This window comes from Melanostigma gelatinosum, assembly GCF_949748355.1.
Source record: "Melanostigma gelatinosum genome assembly, chromosome: 19".
In the NCBI taxonomy this organism is placed as follows: Eukaryota; Metazoa; Chordata; class Actinopteri; order Perciformes; family Zoarcidae; genus Melanostigma; species Melanostigma gelatinosum.
Genome location: NC_136652.1, coordinates 14783867 through 14802000, shown reverse-complemented (window position 1 = coordinate 14802000; position 18134 = coordinate 14783867). Strand labels below are relative to the sequence as shown.

General features: G+C 42.5%; 1 protein-coding gene across 3 annotated transcripts in view; it reads right to left on the bottom strand.

The window, feature by feature from the left end:
* Window positions 1-773: 773 nt before the first annotated feature.
* Window positions 774-18134, bottom strand: part of usta (uronyl 2-sulfotransferase a) — a 49230-nt gene continuing 31869 nt past the window's right edge. For all 3 annotated transcript variants that reach the window (XM_079290975.1, XM_079290976.1, XM_079290977.1), the window contains 6 exons: window positions 15107-15262; window positions 8613-8692; window positions 8333-8486; window positions 3068-3165; window positions 2781-2938; window positions 774-2609 (listed from right to left, as the gene is read on the bottom strand). In XM_079290975.1, coding sequence (XP_079147101.1) covers window positions 2317-2609; window positions 2781-2938; window positions 3068-3165; window positions 8333-8486; window positions 8613-8692; window positions 15107-15262 — 939 coding nt within the window. In that variant the 3' untranslated portion in view covers window positions 774-2316. The remainder of the gene's footprint in view (window positions 2610-2780; window positions 2939-3067; window positions 3166-8332; window positions 8487-8612; window positions 8693-15106; window positions 15263-18134) is intronic.

Genomic DNA, 18134 nt, shown 5'->3' with positions numbered 1-18134 from the left:
ATGGAGAGATGGAGGAATGGACGGTCGGAAAAAATAATGGCTAGAGCTTAGGCTGTAGCCGGCACGTTGGCATAACTACACAGTACATACACACATACACACTCGCACCCAACCCTGTACTTCTTCACTTGTGAGGCCAAATGCCAATTTTTTTAGCAAGACTACTAGAATACTTTTGTTGGTGAAGTATTTTACATATCATGCATCTTGTTGCTTTCAGTCGGCGTAAGTGACAGTGGCTAGATTAGATAAGGTGTCATTCCTAGGTTGTCAACAGCAAGGAATTGAGGGATGGAGCCAATCAACACACATATCATCCAAAACTACATTAAGAGTCTTGCATTATGTATACATTTTGAAACTACAGGACCAAGATCAACTGCAAATAAAGTAGGAAGACAGGCGGAAGGGGATAAAAGAGCATACAAGTCATACTTTGTTTTCATATCAGAGGATAGCCCGCGTTGTCCTGTGTGCAGTATAGGGAAGTTATTTCACAACTGGGAAGATGAGTCAAAGTTGGGCGCAGTGATGGACAGGCTTCTGCAGGGAAGATATAGCTACACATGTGAGCAAAATGATGGAGCATGGAGCCTGCTCCGTCAGTAGCTGCCTGTCAATCTGACGCGTGTGTAGCAGCATGGGAGATTTTAGGCAGGTTGAGGATGAGGATGAGGTAGCGTGCAGCATTTTTGATGGGCTGAAGAGGCTCCCACAAACCTCTTCATAAAAATACAAGTAAAATGGAGACAATGGCTGCAATGGTTGGAGGACATTTATTCTGAAGACTTTGAAATGATGGACTGCATTAGTTGTTGTTAACAAGTTTCAGTTGTTGATATAAACCCATTTGAGACAACCTTAAAATACCAAGAATAGTTTCATAGCCGCCAGAAACCAAAAACACAAATGATCAAGTTATTAAACATCTTTTTTTTTTTCCTTCCTGAGAATCTTATCTGGAATGCAAACGAATACAAAATAATAAATTAAACTGGCAAAAAATGAAACACTGAACACGAACCAGGACAATGAAAAGGTACAGACAATAGAGATTAGGATGGTAGAATGTACTACGTAGGTCACATATAAGCTTATGGTTACTACTCTCTGATGATTTGTACATGAGTGATAAAAAAACATGCACTCTGAATAGCTGCGGGATAATTGTAAATTAGTGTTAGCTGGCAACACTTCACACGCTTTCATGGTAATATTTTGAATGGGAAAACACACCCTCAAACAGAAACATAATCCTATTTGAAATGAAAATTAGTATCCAGTTTTGTGACCAAATCCCTCATTTTGCTTCAGAATTTCATGAAAAGTCACCTCAGAAAAAAAAAAATGCAGTATATTCATAAAGTTTTGGAATGCATTGCAGTAGAAACACTAGTATTTGGCAAGCTCAATATTTCTTAACTTTGGATAAAACAAACTACGCTCCATAAATTCATTTTAGTGTTTGACTCTCAACAAATGGCCCTCAAATAACAAGTCCATGCTAAAATACACTACTGGTTTGGTCAAACTCAATCATTCACGCACACACAGTTGGAATTCTTTGAATTCATAATTGAGTGCTTCCAGTCTAACCCTCATTTATACCTAACAATATAATTTCAACAAATGTTATAAACCAATACTATCACAACTGACTTGCTTATGCCACAACTCCACCAGCTGTGCACCAAGCTTTATCGTCAGTCACTGGAACTCTTAGTGGGGTTTGTCATAGACAGCTAATATACAAAAAGGGTTTTGGTACTTTTTATTTGTGGATACCATTTCCCATTCCAGCTTTTACGACATTATCCCTTTCATAAAGTATGAACTTCTGTCTTTCGGCTAAGTCCTCTCCTACAGTAAACGCCCCCGCGATCAACCTTTTAGAATATTTCCCAACACATTTAACGATCCACATCTCGCGCTAATCTCTCCTGGAGATCACAGCAATTATGTTTTATTCTGTTATATTTAACATAAAACAAACCCAAAAACAAACTCAAAATTGAGCTAAACAGTATTTCCCACTGTCCTTTTTAAATAAAGCATTTTCTCCTTCCGATTACTCAACTCTATAGTCGTCAGTGCTGTGCCTGTCATGATAGGAGTCTATTGAAGATGGACAACAGAGCCCGAAAAAACACGAGCTTCAGGGTCCACACACCCCTAAACAAACCTCACGTTTCTTAGGAATGCTGAAAGTTGGGGAACAATCCCCTTTGGCCCTCAGGCTGCCTCCAGCTATCTCCAGCCAATTCAAGCACATCAGCTTTTTTTGTTTGGCTTCACCCACTGTTCATCAAACAGCTGTCAGGGATGGACCAGCCAGCTGTTAGCGTCCTCCAGGTCTGCGTCCAGCTCCTCGTCTTCATCCAGAGGCTCTGGGGTTCGCAGGGCCAGCTCTCGTAGGAAAGCCGGCGAGTGGGCTGGGGCTTGGGAGACAGACTTGAGTCCAATTTTTTTCTTCGTGAGGTGGAACTGGTCTCGGATGAAGTTGTAGAACTCATACTCGTAGCGCATGCGGTGGTACAGCACTTGCAGGGCCTCCAGAGTGGGTGTGTGTTTACGTACGGTGCCTGTCATGTTCCCCATCTTCTTGTAGTCTTCAGAGAGAAGACGAATAAAACAAAGGCCAAGAAGACCACAAAGAATCAGACTGCAATATTCAGCATTTGTTTACGAAAAATATGCCAAACTTCATTTTTTTTTTTTATAATGGTAACATCAATTACAAATTTGATACCTTCAACATAAAAAATGTAGTGTGCACCTACCAGGGCTCTTGTAGATGTTGAGTACTCCAGTAAAGTAATGAGGTAAGAGCCTCTCCAACAGAAGCAGAACATCCTCCAGCTCCTCCAGGATACCCACAAGGAGGTAGTTCTCCAGCACATTCTGTTTGGCCCTCTCCAGAGCCCATACTCCAGGCTCCCTGGTGGAGAAAGAAGAAGTAAGAGACTGAAAAAACAACAATAGCAACAGAACAGATGCACATAATACGTTTACTGATGTCTAAAACATTCAAATGCTTTTGTCATGAGACTTGAGAGTCTGTAGATACCTGCATTGAGGATGCTGTCCACAGAAGTAGGGAATGATGTAGAAAACTCTGGGGTTGGAGCACTCTGGGTAATTCTCTAGAATGCACACATTGATATCCTGGAAGCAGACAAACACATGACAATTAGGTTTACAGTACGCGTTCCTTTATAGTTTCATACAGCAGATGCAGCTCAATCAGAATTGTAATGATTTGTTGCTGCCACTGGAGGGAGCCCTTCACCAGCACCGCTGTGAACTCCCTGATAGTCGTCTTCTGAGAAGTGCTGTGCAAAACCACATCCTGAGCACAGAGATAAGCTCTGCCCCTTCACCTCAGCTGCTCTCACAGGCAGAGGCATCAAATAAGAAAACGCATGGGTGCTCACCTGAAAAATGCATGGATGCAACATAAAGATCTTTACCGTGCCCTAGCTCCAGAAACCAGACAGAAACAATGGCTTGTCATTATGAAGTGACGAAGCTGGGGTGAGCTTTTATGTCTTTATAAGAAATAAAGTGATTAGATCAGCGATGTGAACTTTAAAACACCCCTTGTCTAAATGTGGGAGCGCCGCTGGCCAGCCACTCGGTGCTGTGGAACTAGCAGTCAAATCCGTGTCAGGTGACGTAAGCCTTATGGATGGCAACAAGTCCCGAGCAACAAAACACTCCACGAAGCATGACTCACGCACACGCAGATACGCCACATGTGCTCAAAAACAGAAGTACGGCAGCACCAGGCTACATGCATGAGGCAAACGGTGTCGACTGGCCTGTTGTTTAACAAATGGAAACTGTAATTATAATGTCAAATATTGTCTTTATACAATACATATATGTATATTTATACTCTGATAAGTCGGTATTTGTTAAAGCAAACACTGACTGACGCCAACCTCACTGACAGGGGTGTAAACATGGATTCAGAGCAAGAAAACATGTGCATGTGAGCGTGCATGAGCTTGGATTGTGTGCCGTTAGCTCGGTTGTATCTTTCGGCTTATATGTTTATGAGACCATGACGGTTATTTTCCTGCTATTTTTGCTCTGTGAGACAGTTCACAATGAAAAGGGATGGACTCATCAAACTATAACACAACTCTAATAACTATACATCTTGATTTCCTCCAAGCTGCTAAAGATGTAGCCATAACAGGAACAGCGCGAATGCCAATATACATAAATCGGGGTGACATAAATGATGCACTTGGTCAGTCGTTTTTTTCCCCATGCAGCTAAATACTGTGACACAATTGTATCTGATTCACCAAGCGGCTGCAGGGTTTGTTTGGATTTTATGACTGAGCTGTGCACTGAGCACTATGCAGCGGGAACAGGACTTATTGGTGATTAGTGAAGCAGTGAAAGCTCTTCAAAGAAACCACAGCAAAACCCCAGAGGAACCTTTAGAAAACAGATAAGCATTACACTGTCGTCAGAGTACGGGACTTGTCCGAACTTGTGATAAGATTGCCCTGCTTTTCTTCGATTCATCCTTTCAAGAATAATTCGTTTTTCATCTTGTATTTCATGATTCTAACAATGACAGTGTGAGTACAGCCAGTGCTCATTCAATTATGAGTGTACCTCATTGCCATGCAGTCTATTGCTTCATGGCAGTAATTAATGTCACAATTTCTCAATAAAAACAAAAAACGTCTCCGTGAAAGAAACAATGAATCACATGCAGAGACATCAAAAGAAAAGTTAAAATGGAAACATGACCTAATTTGAACTCACACACACTTCCCACGCTAATAAAAAGACAATGGGAAATGACTCCAGAGAGACTTTTTCTCTACAATCAGCCTAAATGCAGCACTGCACAAAATCTCCCCAAAAAAAAGCATTATGAGCCAAACTGTGAACAAAAAAAGTGATAAAAAGCAAGGGAGAGCCAGAGACAACGAAACAGAGAAAGGCGAACAGGAAGTGACACGTGTGACGCCATTACTCGACACACACTGCTCAAAGCCAGGAAGTTGTTCTTCCTCCGCTTTACTCCGACACTTGATACAGGACCCTTATGCCTCAGCATTTAGGGGACCTCTGGGAATCCAGCCACAACTCATTCATATACAACTACGCACAATCAAACGCGCGCGCACACACACACACAGCAGTCAGACAATACGCACTCTCTTTGGAGGAGCCATTAGTAATTCGAAGAGTACTCCTGTGCGCACACTCAGGCACATTGTTCCTATTCTCACCGTGGATTAACGCAACTGAGCAGTCAAAGAAAACTGTCGCAAAATAGGCCCTAATCTCTAGAACGGCCTCCTGTTTCACTAAATGGAATGTATGCATGAATTAAATCAGGAGTAATTGATGACGCAAACCTTTCCCACGGGAGAGTTTGCCTTGGCATTCATTTAGGGAGCATGGGAGTGGTACACCGAGGTCCAATCACAATTAAAACCTGCAATAACTGATTTCATTTGTTTGAACTCTTTGGCAGACAACACAGAAACTAAAACTGCCATGAGAAAGCAATACAAAAATGGCATGTAGATATACTTTTCTGAATAAAATGACACGCTTGTGTAGACAACAACCAGTAAAACGCATGTGTCGGTTGCACCTTCGGCAATCTAACCTGTGACAGTTGCACCACCCTGCCGTTTTTAATGTCAAGGCATGCCAGAGCACGACTGACGCCGGTAAAGCCTCTCTCTCTCTTATTTGTCTGGGAGTATGCATGTGTCATTGTAAATGTTGGGTTACCTGAAGGCAGACCATTCACTCATTGGGAAATAATCTGCTCCGTGGGAATCTCACTGGATCAGACCAGTATTTCTGAGGTGTGAGAAATCAACTGACATTTTGCAGGCATTTGCGTGTATGAACAGAGGTACACACACACACACACACACACACATTGTACTTTGTGGTGGGGCAAAACCTGATAACCCTCAACTGCTCCCTCTGTCATTTGTTATTTTTGTATGCAACAAAATACACAGTTAACTCTGTACGGTTACTCAAATAACCTGACCAGATCAATCAGAGCCGGCTTTTTAAAACCTACTTCATTCCAAATAAAAGCTCTTAAGTCCGAAGTGACAGTCAATGCATGTACACACTGCGTTCAAGTGTCCAGAGCATGCCTTTGTATAGTGTAGTGTGTGTGTAAAAAGGGGTGTGGAGGACTGACGGAAAATCTAAGCCGACCACAGGAATGTCTCAGTGACTCGTGCATCAGGTTCCCTCGGCCCTGACAGTGTTCTTTCATTGACACCTCTCATATGCACCCAGCGCAGGGCAGGCAGAGCAGGCAGGGCTAATGCACACCTGGTAGGAGATACAGTATATCTAAGACCAGTCCGAACTCTTAAGTGTTGACATAGCGGGGCACTCAAGCTGATATCCACAAATATTTGAAATGCTATACTCACGAGGACATTCACCTCCTGGCCTCAAATCTGGCCATCTCTACAAAACGTAATGCTTTTATACTCAACCCTATTTTGGACATCAACATTGAATGAAATAACTCCCTGTAATGCGACATTGTTGCTAAGAGTTATTACTGCAGTCACGGTGGTTTAAGGTTACTGATTTGTCAGGTGGAGCCCCACTAGCCCTCTGCAAGCCCCAAAATAAAAATGTGGACACAAGCAGAGGCTGAACGCTCAACTTTCGTAGCTTTCCACTAACTGTACTGTATGTCCTGAACTCAAACTGTGTTTCAGTAGCTCCTCCTCCGCAGCGTTAAACTCAAACAGAGATCAGAAAATGGAAACCTGAAAATGAAAGTAAGGCTCTCAAATATGAGATAGATTGCTTTTAGTATGGCGCTACAGGGGAAAACAACTCTGCAAAGTAGACGCATGATACCAATTTTCTGATGTGGTCATACTGAAACAGGTCTCTAATTGTAATCATAATCAGAGTTAAATGTTGGGTTTAGCATCAAGCTGCCGCGGCTTTACAATTTGCCTTCCTGCCTCCAGCAACACCATGTGTAGAACATCTTCAAAGAGAGCAGAGGGGTGGTTTGGATATATTTCTGTCTTGAAGAAATGTTCTGTTACTTATATTTGAACATTTAGGGAAGTTTATGTTTGTCTCTCGATAACAACAGAGAACTCAAATTCAACAAAACAGACATTTGGCTGACACGGGATATTCTATTTATCTGTTACTTAAGGAGTGAATGAAAGCAGAAATCACTGGTGAAAAAAAATGAAATTGCGTCAGTAGAAATATGTTGCTATTATGATCTTTTGTGGAAGATTACACAGTATGTTTGCATACCAGAGTACAACAGGTAGTATCATTACTGTCAAACACTCTTTGGCTTATAAGCCTCCATAATTAGTGTACATAAAGCTCATACCAGAATAATAAATGAGTCAAACATTTCACTTCATGTCTCAACTGAGCTTCAGGTTATGACTCCAGCTGGCCTGGAATCAAAACAGATACAGGTTTAAAGCACTGCTATTTGCAAACGACTGACTCAGTCATAAAGTAAGTGTGCAGCTCTTTCAAATACTGCAAACTCATACGTATTTCAGACCATAAACATCCGAGACATTGATTTAGCTCATAGGCCCGTGGGCACTGGGACCGAGATGAAAGGCAGATAGAGGGAAAGAAGGCTAAAATATTCAGTATTAGTTTGACTCTTATAACATTATTATTAGAAAGGTTTTCTTCACTAGGTACTGCTTTTCTTGAGACTAGGGCAACATGGGTAATGTGGAACCCTCTCTAAGGCATAATTAAATATAAGCGCTGTATACTGTTGTGGCTCCTATAGTTCGACAAATATCATCCTCAGATTTTGGGAAGAAGTTTTTAGAGGGAGTTCTGCTGAGAATGTATTTTTCCGAACACAAGCCCTTTCCAATCTGCGAGGCAGGTGTAACGTTTTGGTCATAAAGCTACAGCTGATTAATCAAAAGGCCCTATGTGCCCACATGACTGTGCTCTGTGTGAGACTCTAGCAAAGAGGCAGAAGTAGTTCTTCTCAATGAAAAGTGGCGCACCTCACATTTACATTTTTAAGCAGTTCACAGGGTTCATAGCAACAGAAACTTAGAGCAAATTTAAATTCCCAGACCATTAAAAAGTATCAATGCATCATTTTCTCATGGTATAATATAATCCACTCTGTAGAAAAAGACAATATCACACACAGATTTACTCAACGACACATCTAAAAAAAAAAATTAAAAAAAGGTGTGTGAATCTCAAATGAATTCTTAAGAAAATAGCTTTGTTTTTCAAGCCAGAAACCGTAAATAACTGCTGCTTGAAAACACATGTCTCTCACCAGGTATCTCTCATCGTCTTTCATCCCCGGAGTGCGAATGAGGTGGTTCTGCTCACCCCTCCAGTCACCAAAGCGACGGAAGAAGTAGTTGGAGAGGAACCTGTTGATGGGGTCCCGGATTATGTTGATGTAGACCGGCTGCTCTATCCTGAACCTTACAAAGACAAATACAAATGTAAATAAAAAGTGAATGCCTGTACAGAATTGGAAGATACATCAGGAGTTACATGGTTTCAAATGCTGTTGTTAAGCATTATTGTACATTGGTGCACTACTGTACCTGGTAAAGTTCAGGAAGTGAACATGCCGTGTGTAGAGGAATGGCTGAGGGATATTACTGATGTTCTTCATGAGATCCACCTGAAATATACAAATAAAAACCAAAACACACAGTTTATTTGACGTGTTGTGCAGAAATAAGTGTATAAGATACAAAAATGAAAGAGCAATATGGAGCTAGATCAGTGACAATAAGTCGTGGCATTGAAAACAAAATGTGGCATCAAAAAAAGAAAACAGAAGCACGAAGAAAGTTCCACTGAAAAAGCTCAGAAGCCCTCATCATCACACACAGCATGCATACGGTACAGTCCTCCGTGAGGTCACATGGAACTCCCAAACAGGAAGTAAGTTCAGCTTTGAGTCTGTCACAGTATCTGCCATATATATGGCAGATATATATATGCCTGAGACGCATACCGTCATGGTAGAAATCAAGCAATTATGACATAAATAGGCTTCCTCTGCTGCTATGATTAAGAACATCCCAAAGGCTTTCCAGGTTTGCATGGAGAGGCAGGCTCACAGTAGCCAAAACAAGCTTGAAGACACCACAGTAGTTCCATATTCAGTGCAGATGCCTCACATTACCTTTGACGGAAGGCCATGCAACTGAGACCTAATTCCCATCATTCCTCTCATGATGGGATCATTTTTTTGTGTGAGATGAAGTTCTCCCAGTACCGTATGTAAGAAATGAGTGACTATGTAAGTCTCTGCAAGTGGAGCACATGTCTAATAAAAAAATAATAACAATAATAATCACCAAAATCTGTGAAATTGACGGAAATATTTCATTTTGTTTAGAGTCGCAGGAAAATGTCTGACTATTTAAAAGCAGACTCATTCAATTGAATTCACAAGTGTTTCTAATGGACTTCTGCCAGACTATACAGATTGAGACATACCAATGACAGGCCAAGTGCTAGAAGTTTGAGAGAGCAGACTTTTGGTTCCCCCCAATTTTTTTAATGTTATTTCTATTTTTTCTCTCCTTTATCTCCACAATTTGGAATGACTTTTTCCACCCTACTGTGGTCCTTGTGTCCCAGCCAATTCCACTACTGGTATGGGGAATGTGTAGACGGCCACTTCCACCTCCGTGACACATGTTGTCGCCAGACGCTGCATTTCTCTTGCCAGTAAAAAACAATGCAATGGTCAACAATTTCTTTCATCCTGTTCCCAACATCCTATACTTCATACTGCAGGCCCCCTGACCAACAAGCAAAGTAATATATAAATGTTAATGGAAGAGAAATAATAAATCAATACATTTTTTGGGCTTCTAGACATGGGAAATGGGCAGGAAGTGACAGAAGAAAAGGCCTTGAATGAATAATTCGGGCCTGGTATGGATGCAGGACCTGTGTACACGGCAGGCAGTCCAAGCAGGTGAGAAAAAACATGAATTATAAAAATGCCCTTTGTAAGATTTAAAATTAAAAACGTACAATTTAATAAATGCACTTGAGCTCCTTCAGGCAGTCTTGCCGCCTGCCGCCAGTCGTACACACTAGCCAGCCTAGCTTGTGCAGCTAACGTCAGCTAACAGCGAACTTCATGCATTCAGCAACATTCATTTAAATATGCTAAACTGGCTGAAATCGGGGAAACTGTCAGGTGGGACATCTGAAGCTATCAGTGGTAAAAGAGGAGAGGGACAGAAGGACAGAGAGAGGGACAGAGAGAGGGACAGAGAGAGAGAGAGAGAGAGAGAGAGAGAGAGAGAGAGAGAGAGAGAAATCGGAGGCAAGGGGAACGGAGAGGTGCGTTGGGGAGAGACCGGGAGAAGAAATCAAGCCAGAGTCAGAGGAAGATGAGACGGAGGAGACCGAAAAGGAGGAAGGGATAGCACAGACAAATCGGGAGCACATCGGCCCATCGAGTCAAGGTGAAAAAAGAGGAAACGAGAGTGAGCATCAGACGGAAAAAAAAGAGGAAATATGATGAAAAGTATCTGTGTCTGGGCTTCACTTGGATTGGCAACGCAGATTCCCCAAAGCCACAGTGCGTGGTGTGCAGTGAGGTTCTGGCTAACAGCTGTATGAAGCTCTTATTTACGTCGCCACCTGAACATCGCCATCCTGATTGCTCTTTAAAAGTGACGCCTTGTGTAACTGAAAGTTATTGAAACTTTGTTGCAGTGTTTCAGGGCGTTTTCACACCCGTAGTTCGTTTGCTTTGTTCTGATTCAGGGATTAATATGATACAATGTTGCAGTTGCCCCTTTGTTCGGTTTGTGTTCACACTGCAACATTTAACAGCGGACTAAATATTGTAAACAAACGCCACGCACGAGCAAACTGTTCTCTCATTGGTCCGATTTTTATTTTTAATGCGGCTATAGGCTCTGTTGCTTTTGTTTTAGTTTTTTATTAAGGGGGGGGGGGGTGCGCGAACCCGGTCGGGATGCAGAAGGGGGTGCGCGGCCTAAAAAGTTTGGGAACCGCTGCTTTAGAGGAACACATTTCAAAAGCCAAAAGTTGAACTTGTGTGATTTGTATAAATATCTGTGGGAATCAACCTCTGTTTTTAGCTCATCCTTTTGTATTTATAGTCATATAACTATTGATACATTCATGTGAAATCACTGCAGAATACATCTTCTGATCGCCGTTCTGAAAAAAAGATGCGAATAATGTGATTGTGCATTACAGTGTTGAAGTTACACATGAACAATCACAAAAGGAGAGCGAGCGCACCAAAAGCAGGTAAAAGTGGCTTCGACCCGAGAGGGTTGACTGAATCATTCTTAATATAAAGATCTTTTGAGCTCAGTGCATCCATCAGCTGAGGGACTGAATGTCCTGCTGTCATAAACTATGCAAAGGCACCTGTTACGTCACAGCAAGACTATTTGGACAGCAACAGTAACATGTATACGTGTTTATGTACACAGAGAAGTTAATCTGAGGCCCCAGTCAAATGTGGGTTCAATACCCTCCTTCTCCTGTAGAAACTCAGTACATTTCCACTCACTCTGCTTCCACTTTCTGCGGACCTGCTATGAAGACCAATTAGCCCAGAGCTAGCCCCTGATGCCCCCTCCCCCACACCCAGGTTGATGTGCAGACCCTGAACACATTTGGCACATTTGGTGAGTTTGTGAGTGTGTGTGTGTGTGTGTTTTCTGACCCACCCCTGTGGTCTGTCTGGCCAGACCCCCTTTCATTTACCAGGGAGAGCTGCAGGGAGACAGAGGGAAAGTGGAGGACAGTCTGAGATTCCAGGCATACCTGCAGCCCCCCCCCCCCCCCGCCCCCGCCCCCCTCCTTCCTGAGCACCCGTGGAACCCTCACTGGGTTCATCAGGGGAAACAGAGGAAGAGCCAAAAACTGCAGAAAGCTATGCTGATCTGCATCTAACTAAATTGAATTTGTCTCTGTGTAAGCCTAAATCATCAACACCTGTGTCCGAGACAAATATGGAAGCCAGACATTATCGAAAATGATTCCAGGAGGATCAGTCCAGACACTACCGCAACGTCTCATATAAAGCTTTTGTATCTGCTGGAAAAGTTGTTAAGATAAGATAAGATAATCCTCTATTAGTCCCGCAGTGGGGAAGTTTACAGGATTACAGCAGCACAGTGGATAGTGCAAACAAGATACATGGTAAAAAAAAACAAGATCAAAACAAGCATTATAAATAAGTATTAAACAGTGAAGAATACTAACTACGTTATACAGTACACAGGAGGTGAGAGGTATTCTCTGAAATAAAAAACCTCATTTAAAAAAAAAAGAGGCTCATTTGCTTACTTTACAAAGAATGTAAATTGGTTTATACAATTCGATGTGACCAAAGGCTTCAAACTGTTGCTTTGAGCGGGTGAGATGCTACGAGGGAATAAGTGTTTACGATCTTTGTTTGAACTGGGAATACTTTCACTTTTCTGTGTTTGCGTATCTGCGGCTGTGATGCAGATACACAGGGTTCACGGCTGCAGAGCAACTGTCTGCTGGTTCATGTTTTTGGGAAGAGGGCGGAAACAGGATCCCACATGAACGCAGACCCACTTCCAGCAAAGATGCTGCCTTTCTGTTTCTGGAGATTTTTAAGGTGGAATTTTTTTTTTATCCCTCAGGAAATGTCTTAAACCTCTCTCTCCCCCTCAGCCTGTTGCCCCTGTTGTGAAAGGGACAGATGGGTCACTATCCGCCATAAATCTGCAGAAGCTCTGCAAAGTTCCAGACGAATAAGGCCCCTTCACTTTTTGGCAACCCACACACAAGGCATCAACACCCGGCCAAACCCATTAGCGGACTACTGGGAGAGCCAGAAGGAAAAAGGTCCAAAAGCAGCAGTCTCCAGCCAGAACCACAACTGATGAGACCGGCATGTCTAAACTTAGGCGACACGCGTCTGGATCTGCATAGGTCAACACACGCAGAAGTACACACGCAAATAAACACACAGAGACGGAGCTACACTTTACAGAATCACACACAAACACAAGCACAGGCGTACACTCTTAAACAGACCCCCCCCCCCTTGCACAGACACTGGAATGCACAAACTCTTTCTCAGGAGCATCGCTTGGGATCATTCACAGAGACGTGTTATGTCCAAAGCATGAACGAGTCTAATGCTGTTCTGCCACTGTGTGTGCAGCCGGCGTTTCAGGGTTTTGATGAATGGATAAGCTGTTTCAATATTGACTTGACGTTAACATCAAATCGGTCATGAATGGTTCGACATATTTAGCATCTGCTGACCATGCAAAAGTGGTTAGCAGTAGCTTGTCCCTAAAGGATTCTGTCAATAACGTCATATGAGGATATGAGTCATCTCTGCAATACTCCCACACAAACACACAGTGAAGTCACCTTCTCGCCCAGATGACCAAAAGAAGCATTGCATCAGTGGGAAATGTCATGAGGAAGAAGTGCATATGAGGAAGCATTGGTTCCTAAGGAAATCAAATAGTTCTGCATTCGCTGCTCCTGAAAAACTTTGACGTCAATCGGGAAATTCTGTTCTCACCACCCCATCAGGGAATGTTAGCAGTCAGGGTCTCTGGAGCATGCTGGCACAACTTCAGTAGTGGAAAGTAGCTACGTACATTTACCCAAGTCCTGTATTTCAGTACAATCTTAGTGTACAAGTCTTATTCCTGAGTGTCTCCAACGTATGCTTGTATTTGACAACATAACTATTTTTATGAGTAACTTTTGTTTTTTCTCAATAGTAATATCCAACAACGTTGAGGTTGGAGTGATGAATGCATTTACACAGGTAGAAACACAACAACGTAACACACTTATAGAAAAACAGGATTGTGTTGGTGAGATTATTCTACCATATCAACATATTTTAGCCTAAAAGGGGCCATTGTTATTTTTGGGTGCTTTTACTTTGAATAATATTCGGGTGCATTTTGCTGATAGTACCTCTGTACCTGTATCAACATTTGTTTAGAATTTCACTTGTGGTGGAGTGTTACCTGTACTTTTATTTCAGGTCTGAATACTCACTCCACCATTGGATTGCTGTTTAATTAAATTGCAGTACAGCTGTTACTCTCACAGTAAAGGAAATTGAACTCATGTGGTCAAGGCCAGGTCTCCGTGAGCTATCCTGCCAAAATCAGGGCTTTTTTTGGAACTAAAGTTTGGAGTCCTGTTTACATCAGTAACTGTTTATTGATGGCAGGCCCGGTAAATCACATTGTAGTCGGATAAATCTTTTATTTACATAATATATTTGTATATTTATGAATGAAAACAGGGATTAGTGGATAACGTCTTTAGAAAGAGGTTAGGTCTGAACAAAAAATATTAATGCCATTTCGATTATGCTTCATGCACATTCGCATTTGCGTTGGCATTCCCACTGGCAGAGGCCAGCTCTTCTTAGTGTCTCAAAAGGCTGCGGTTTTTTAAACGAAAGCAGTTTTCCTCTGTAAAGTCAACACCTAAGTCCTCAAGATATTCCAGGAAGTAATAAAAGGAGATCCCCTATTCGTCAGCCTTGTTCTCACAACGAATGAAAGACAAACACAGAAGAGCTCTTGCTGCTGTTCTGTGTTCACTGTGACCACAAAGTTAAGTGCAAAATATGAAACAATTACGTTTTGTTTTCCAAATACAGTAAGTGTTACCTACCATGCACTTGGGAGTTTTTTTTTCTTTCTTTTCAACATTTGACAACAGCAGAATAGCAGAATAGCAGAAAAGAGAATATCTGGTTGCTCAAGTGACATGGACCTTGCTGAACATTTGTATAGAAATGATGAATGCATGAGATAGCGGCTTCAGAAGTGGGATCTGAAAACCACAGGGTTTCACGGGGGCCCACAGATGTAAGCAGCAATGATAAAAAATGACTGAGCATCTGACGATGTAAAACATTTCAAGCCCCATTTTCTTATGTTATGAACTGGACGTGTAACAATGCATCATGTCAATCACCCAATGGATAAATGACAAAATATCATGAAACCTCTGACCCCGTTTCTTCACCTTGATCGAATCTTTAACTTTATCTCACCTGTTCATGTTTTGTGAGGCGTGTTTTATTGTGGATATCGGAGGAGACCAGGTTGAACTGATGTTTTTCAGCCAGTAATCTCAGCAAGATGACCACCGTCCGGCTGCCGCACTTCCCCACACGGTTGTAAACCACCTGGCTGGGGAACGGGAGCACCTGCAAACACACACAGAAAAAACATGAAGAGAAAGAAAGAAAAAAGAAACTCTGATACTAAGATTGAGCTGAACTGTTTCTTCTTGTATGTTGAAGAAGATATTGTTTGTTGTATGTTAAGATGCTGTTTGCTGATGTGTTTTCTGATTATATAGAATGTATCTACATGTCTTAGGGCACCAGTGTGTGGAACAAAACTGGCCATAAAAAATGGGAAAGGAAAAGACACCAAGTGTGAAATAAATCGAAAAAGGACATTCATTAAGCTCTGACTGGAGCCTCTTTTCCTTTGACCTTTGACCTTCTGTTTCTCGCATCTCCTCTCCCTGGGGGCTGGACTCAATTGACCCTGCAACGCATTTCCTTTCACTGACGAAACACACACACAGATTGAGAGCAGACGTTCATCTTCTCTATTCGATGCTTTTCCTCCGCTGAACTCAATGAGTCAGATATTCTGCTGACTTCACTGCAAAGCAACTCTGTAGTGTTTTATCACACACACATGCTCACACACAGTACACACACACACACACACACACACACACACATGTACACACCTCATGACTCACCAATTAAACAAGAAGCTCAGCCATGATTCAGAGACTCAAATAAAGTGGAAATGAGGCATGTGACAGTAAATCTTTGCTTCCAAAGGAAGAGGAAGTTGAGGCTGACATGCGTATTGAACATGAGACTCATTTTAGCACAAGGGCAGCAAGAATGCACTAATTTGGCAATTATCCCGAAGGGCCTACAAGGTTTACACAAGTGGCCCCTCAAGAATGAAGGCTATCCGAGCGAACGTACCAGTGAGGACGAGACGGACCAAACATTGGGGCCTGTTAAAGGAATTAAGGAGAGAATGAGACAGAGGGAGACCGGTCACTTAAAAGCCATCTGGAAGATTTCCTTTTCCAGTAAATGTGATAGAGATCAACCACAAAAACAACAGAGGCAGATCAGTTCTGTGTTGCCCTTGAAAACCCTACTTCCTCATCACTTCAAATAAAGCTTTCCTGTAAATCAGATGGGGGTGAAAATGCGGGTTTGATAAATTCTTGTCGGCATTCCCAGTCTGGAATGGTGATTGTGCATTTCCCAGGAGGGGTTTCTGGATATCTGACACACTGTGTTTTTGGAAGCTAGTCGGACTGACTAAATGAACTAGCTCACTGGCTCATGAGCTGGCTAGTTCATGAAGAAATTGGCTAGTTTGATAGTTGGCTGAATGACTGAGCTCAACAGTTTCTTCCACTCTCCATCGCGACATGAAATTATCACGAATCTTCCGTTGATCTCAGGGCTCTTTAGCTCTAGTGCTGCCGACAGTAGTGTCCACACCATACGTATGAGCCCAGCACGGCCAAACACACACTTGCTGATTCTGTCTTTCCTCCAAAAGCAGCAGTACCACCCAGGCTTTGTAAAAACAGTGAGAGCCTCTTTTAATGTTTGCCAGAGGCGAGAAAGAAGAAAGAGAAAGTAACAACAGGATGGACAGCAAAGGAGTCAAGGAGAAAGAAAGAGATGAAGAGGGTGAACTCGTTCATTACAGTTTCGGTCTGATGACAGGCCATCACTGTATTGATACCACTAACTGCAGTATTTTTTTGGGACTTCATTGGAGACTGAACCTGTTTGACAACATTTGGAAAATAAGATGCGTGGGTTTCTCCCAGGATGAGTAAGAAAGTACTGTGACAACAATTCACAAATGAAATCTGTGCTTGTGCAAGCTTCTACAAGTTTGTTGACAGGCGTGCTTCAGCTTGTGTCACTTGCTGGAACTTTGTCGTCACATATCGTAAAGCAATCTCATATATCAGATGTAGTTTTGAAAAACAAACACGAAGAACTAAAAAAGATCAACAGTTGCAATTTGCACTCGGTCAGGAAAAAATATCTTGAAGAGTTCGGAGGTTCTCTTGGACAGCGCTCCAACATTCCTTCGTGTTTGCCAAGTAACTACAGACTTCTCAGCTTATCACAATAACGAGCCGGATGAAATACATGCAGTGTTTAGCAGGACATCATTCCCCGCTGATATGATGACAAATGACTGTGTCAGACCTCTGACAGCCTGGTGTTGTATAACAAAAGGATAACATCAGAGATGCCATCAAAAGTCAGAATCTCCCGTCGGCACTGACAGCAGTGACAGGGCGACCTTTCGGTTTGTGCTATTGTTGTTCCCGCTCTGTGGACCTAAGGTTTCCTTTCAATCTCTTTCACGCTGTCTCTTCCGCTCTCTCTCTCTCTCCTCTTACTTTCTCAGTGTCCTTTCATTTCAAACACCCTGCCCACACACTTGCACCAAAACCTCCAAACGCTTCACCCTGCCTCGGGACATTTTCAAGCGTGACATTGGTTCAACAAACACACATAAACTATCGTCTCTGCCTCATGGCCTGACCGCCCATTTCCGCTGTACCTCCACTCACATAGCAGCAATTTTGAGAACATGTACTGGGTTTGTCACATGTCAGAACCACCGCACACACACACACACACACACACACATCTTCCTGCTGCAGTTCCTGGAATAACACACATCAGTACGTCACCGCTAAGCTGTTTTTAGTTAGCCCTGCTCTGGGTACATTGCTCTCTACTGTCAACTGTTCATCCCACACTGAGTGGAGAACAGCGTGTTAAGGTTTCAGTCAGGGCTCAGCAAAGATTCTAGGCACTTCCTGTAATTAATGATCTATCCATTCATCTCCACTCCCACCCGAGGAGGGAGCGAGGGAGTCTCACTGCTCTAAGTAGTTGTGACAGCGGCGTTTCCCTCCAAGTATGTTTATGAGAATTAAGACAAATGGATTTTCAATGGCGGAGAGCAAACGGGGAAACTTTGACTCCTTACGCT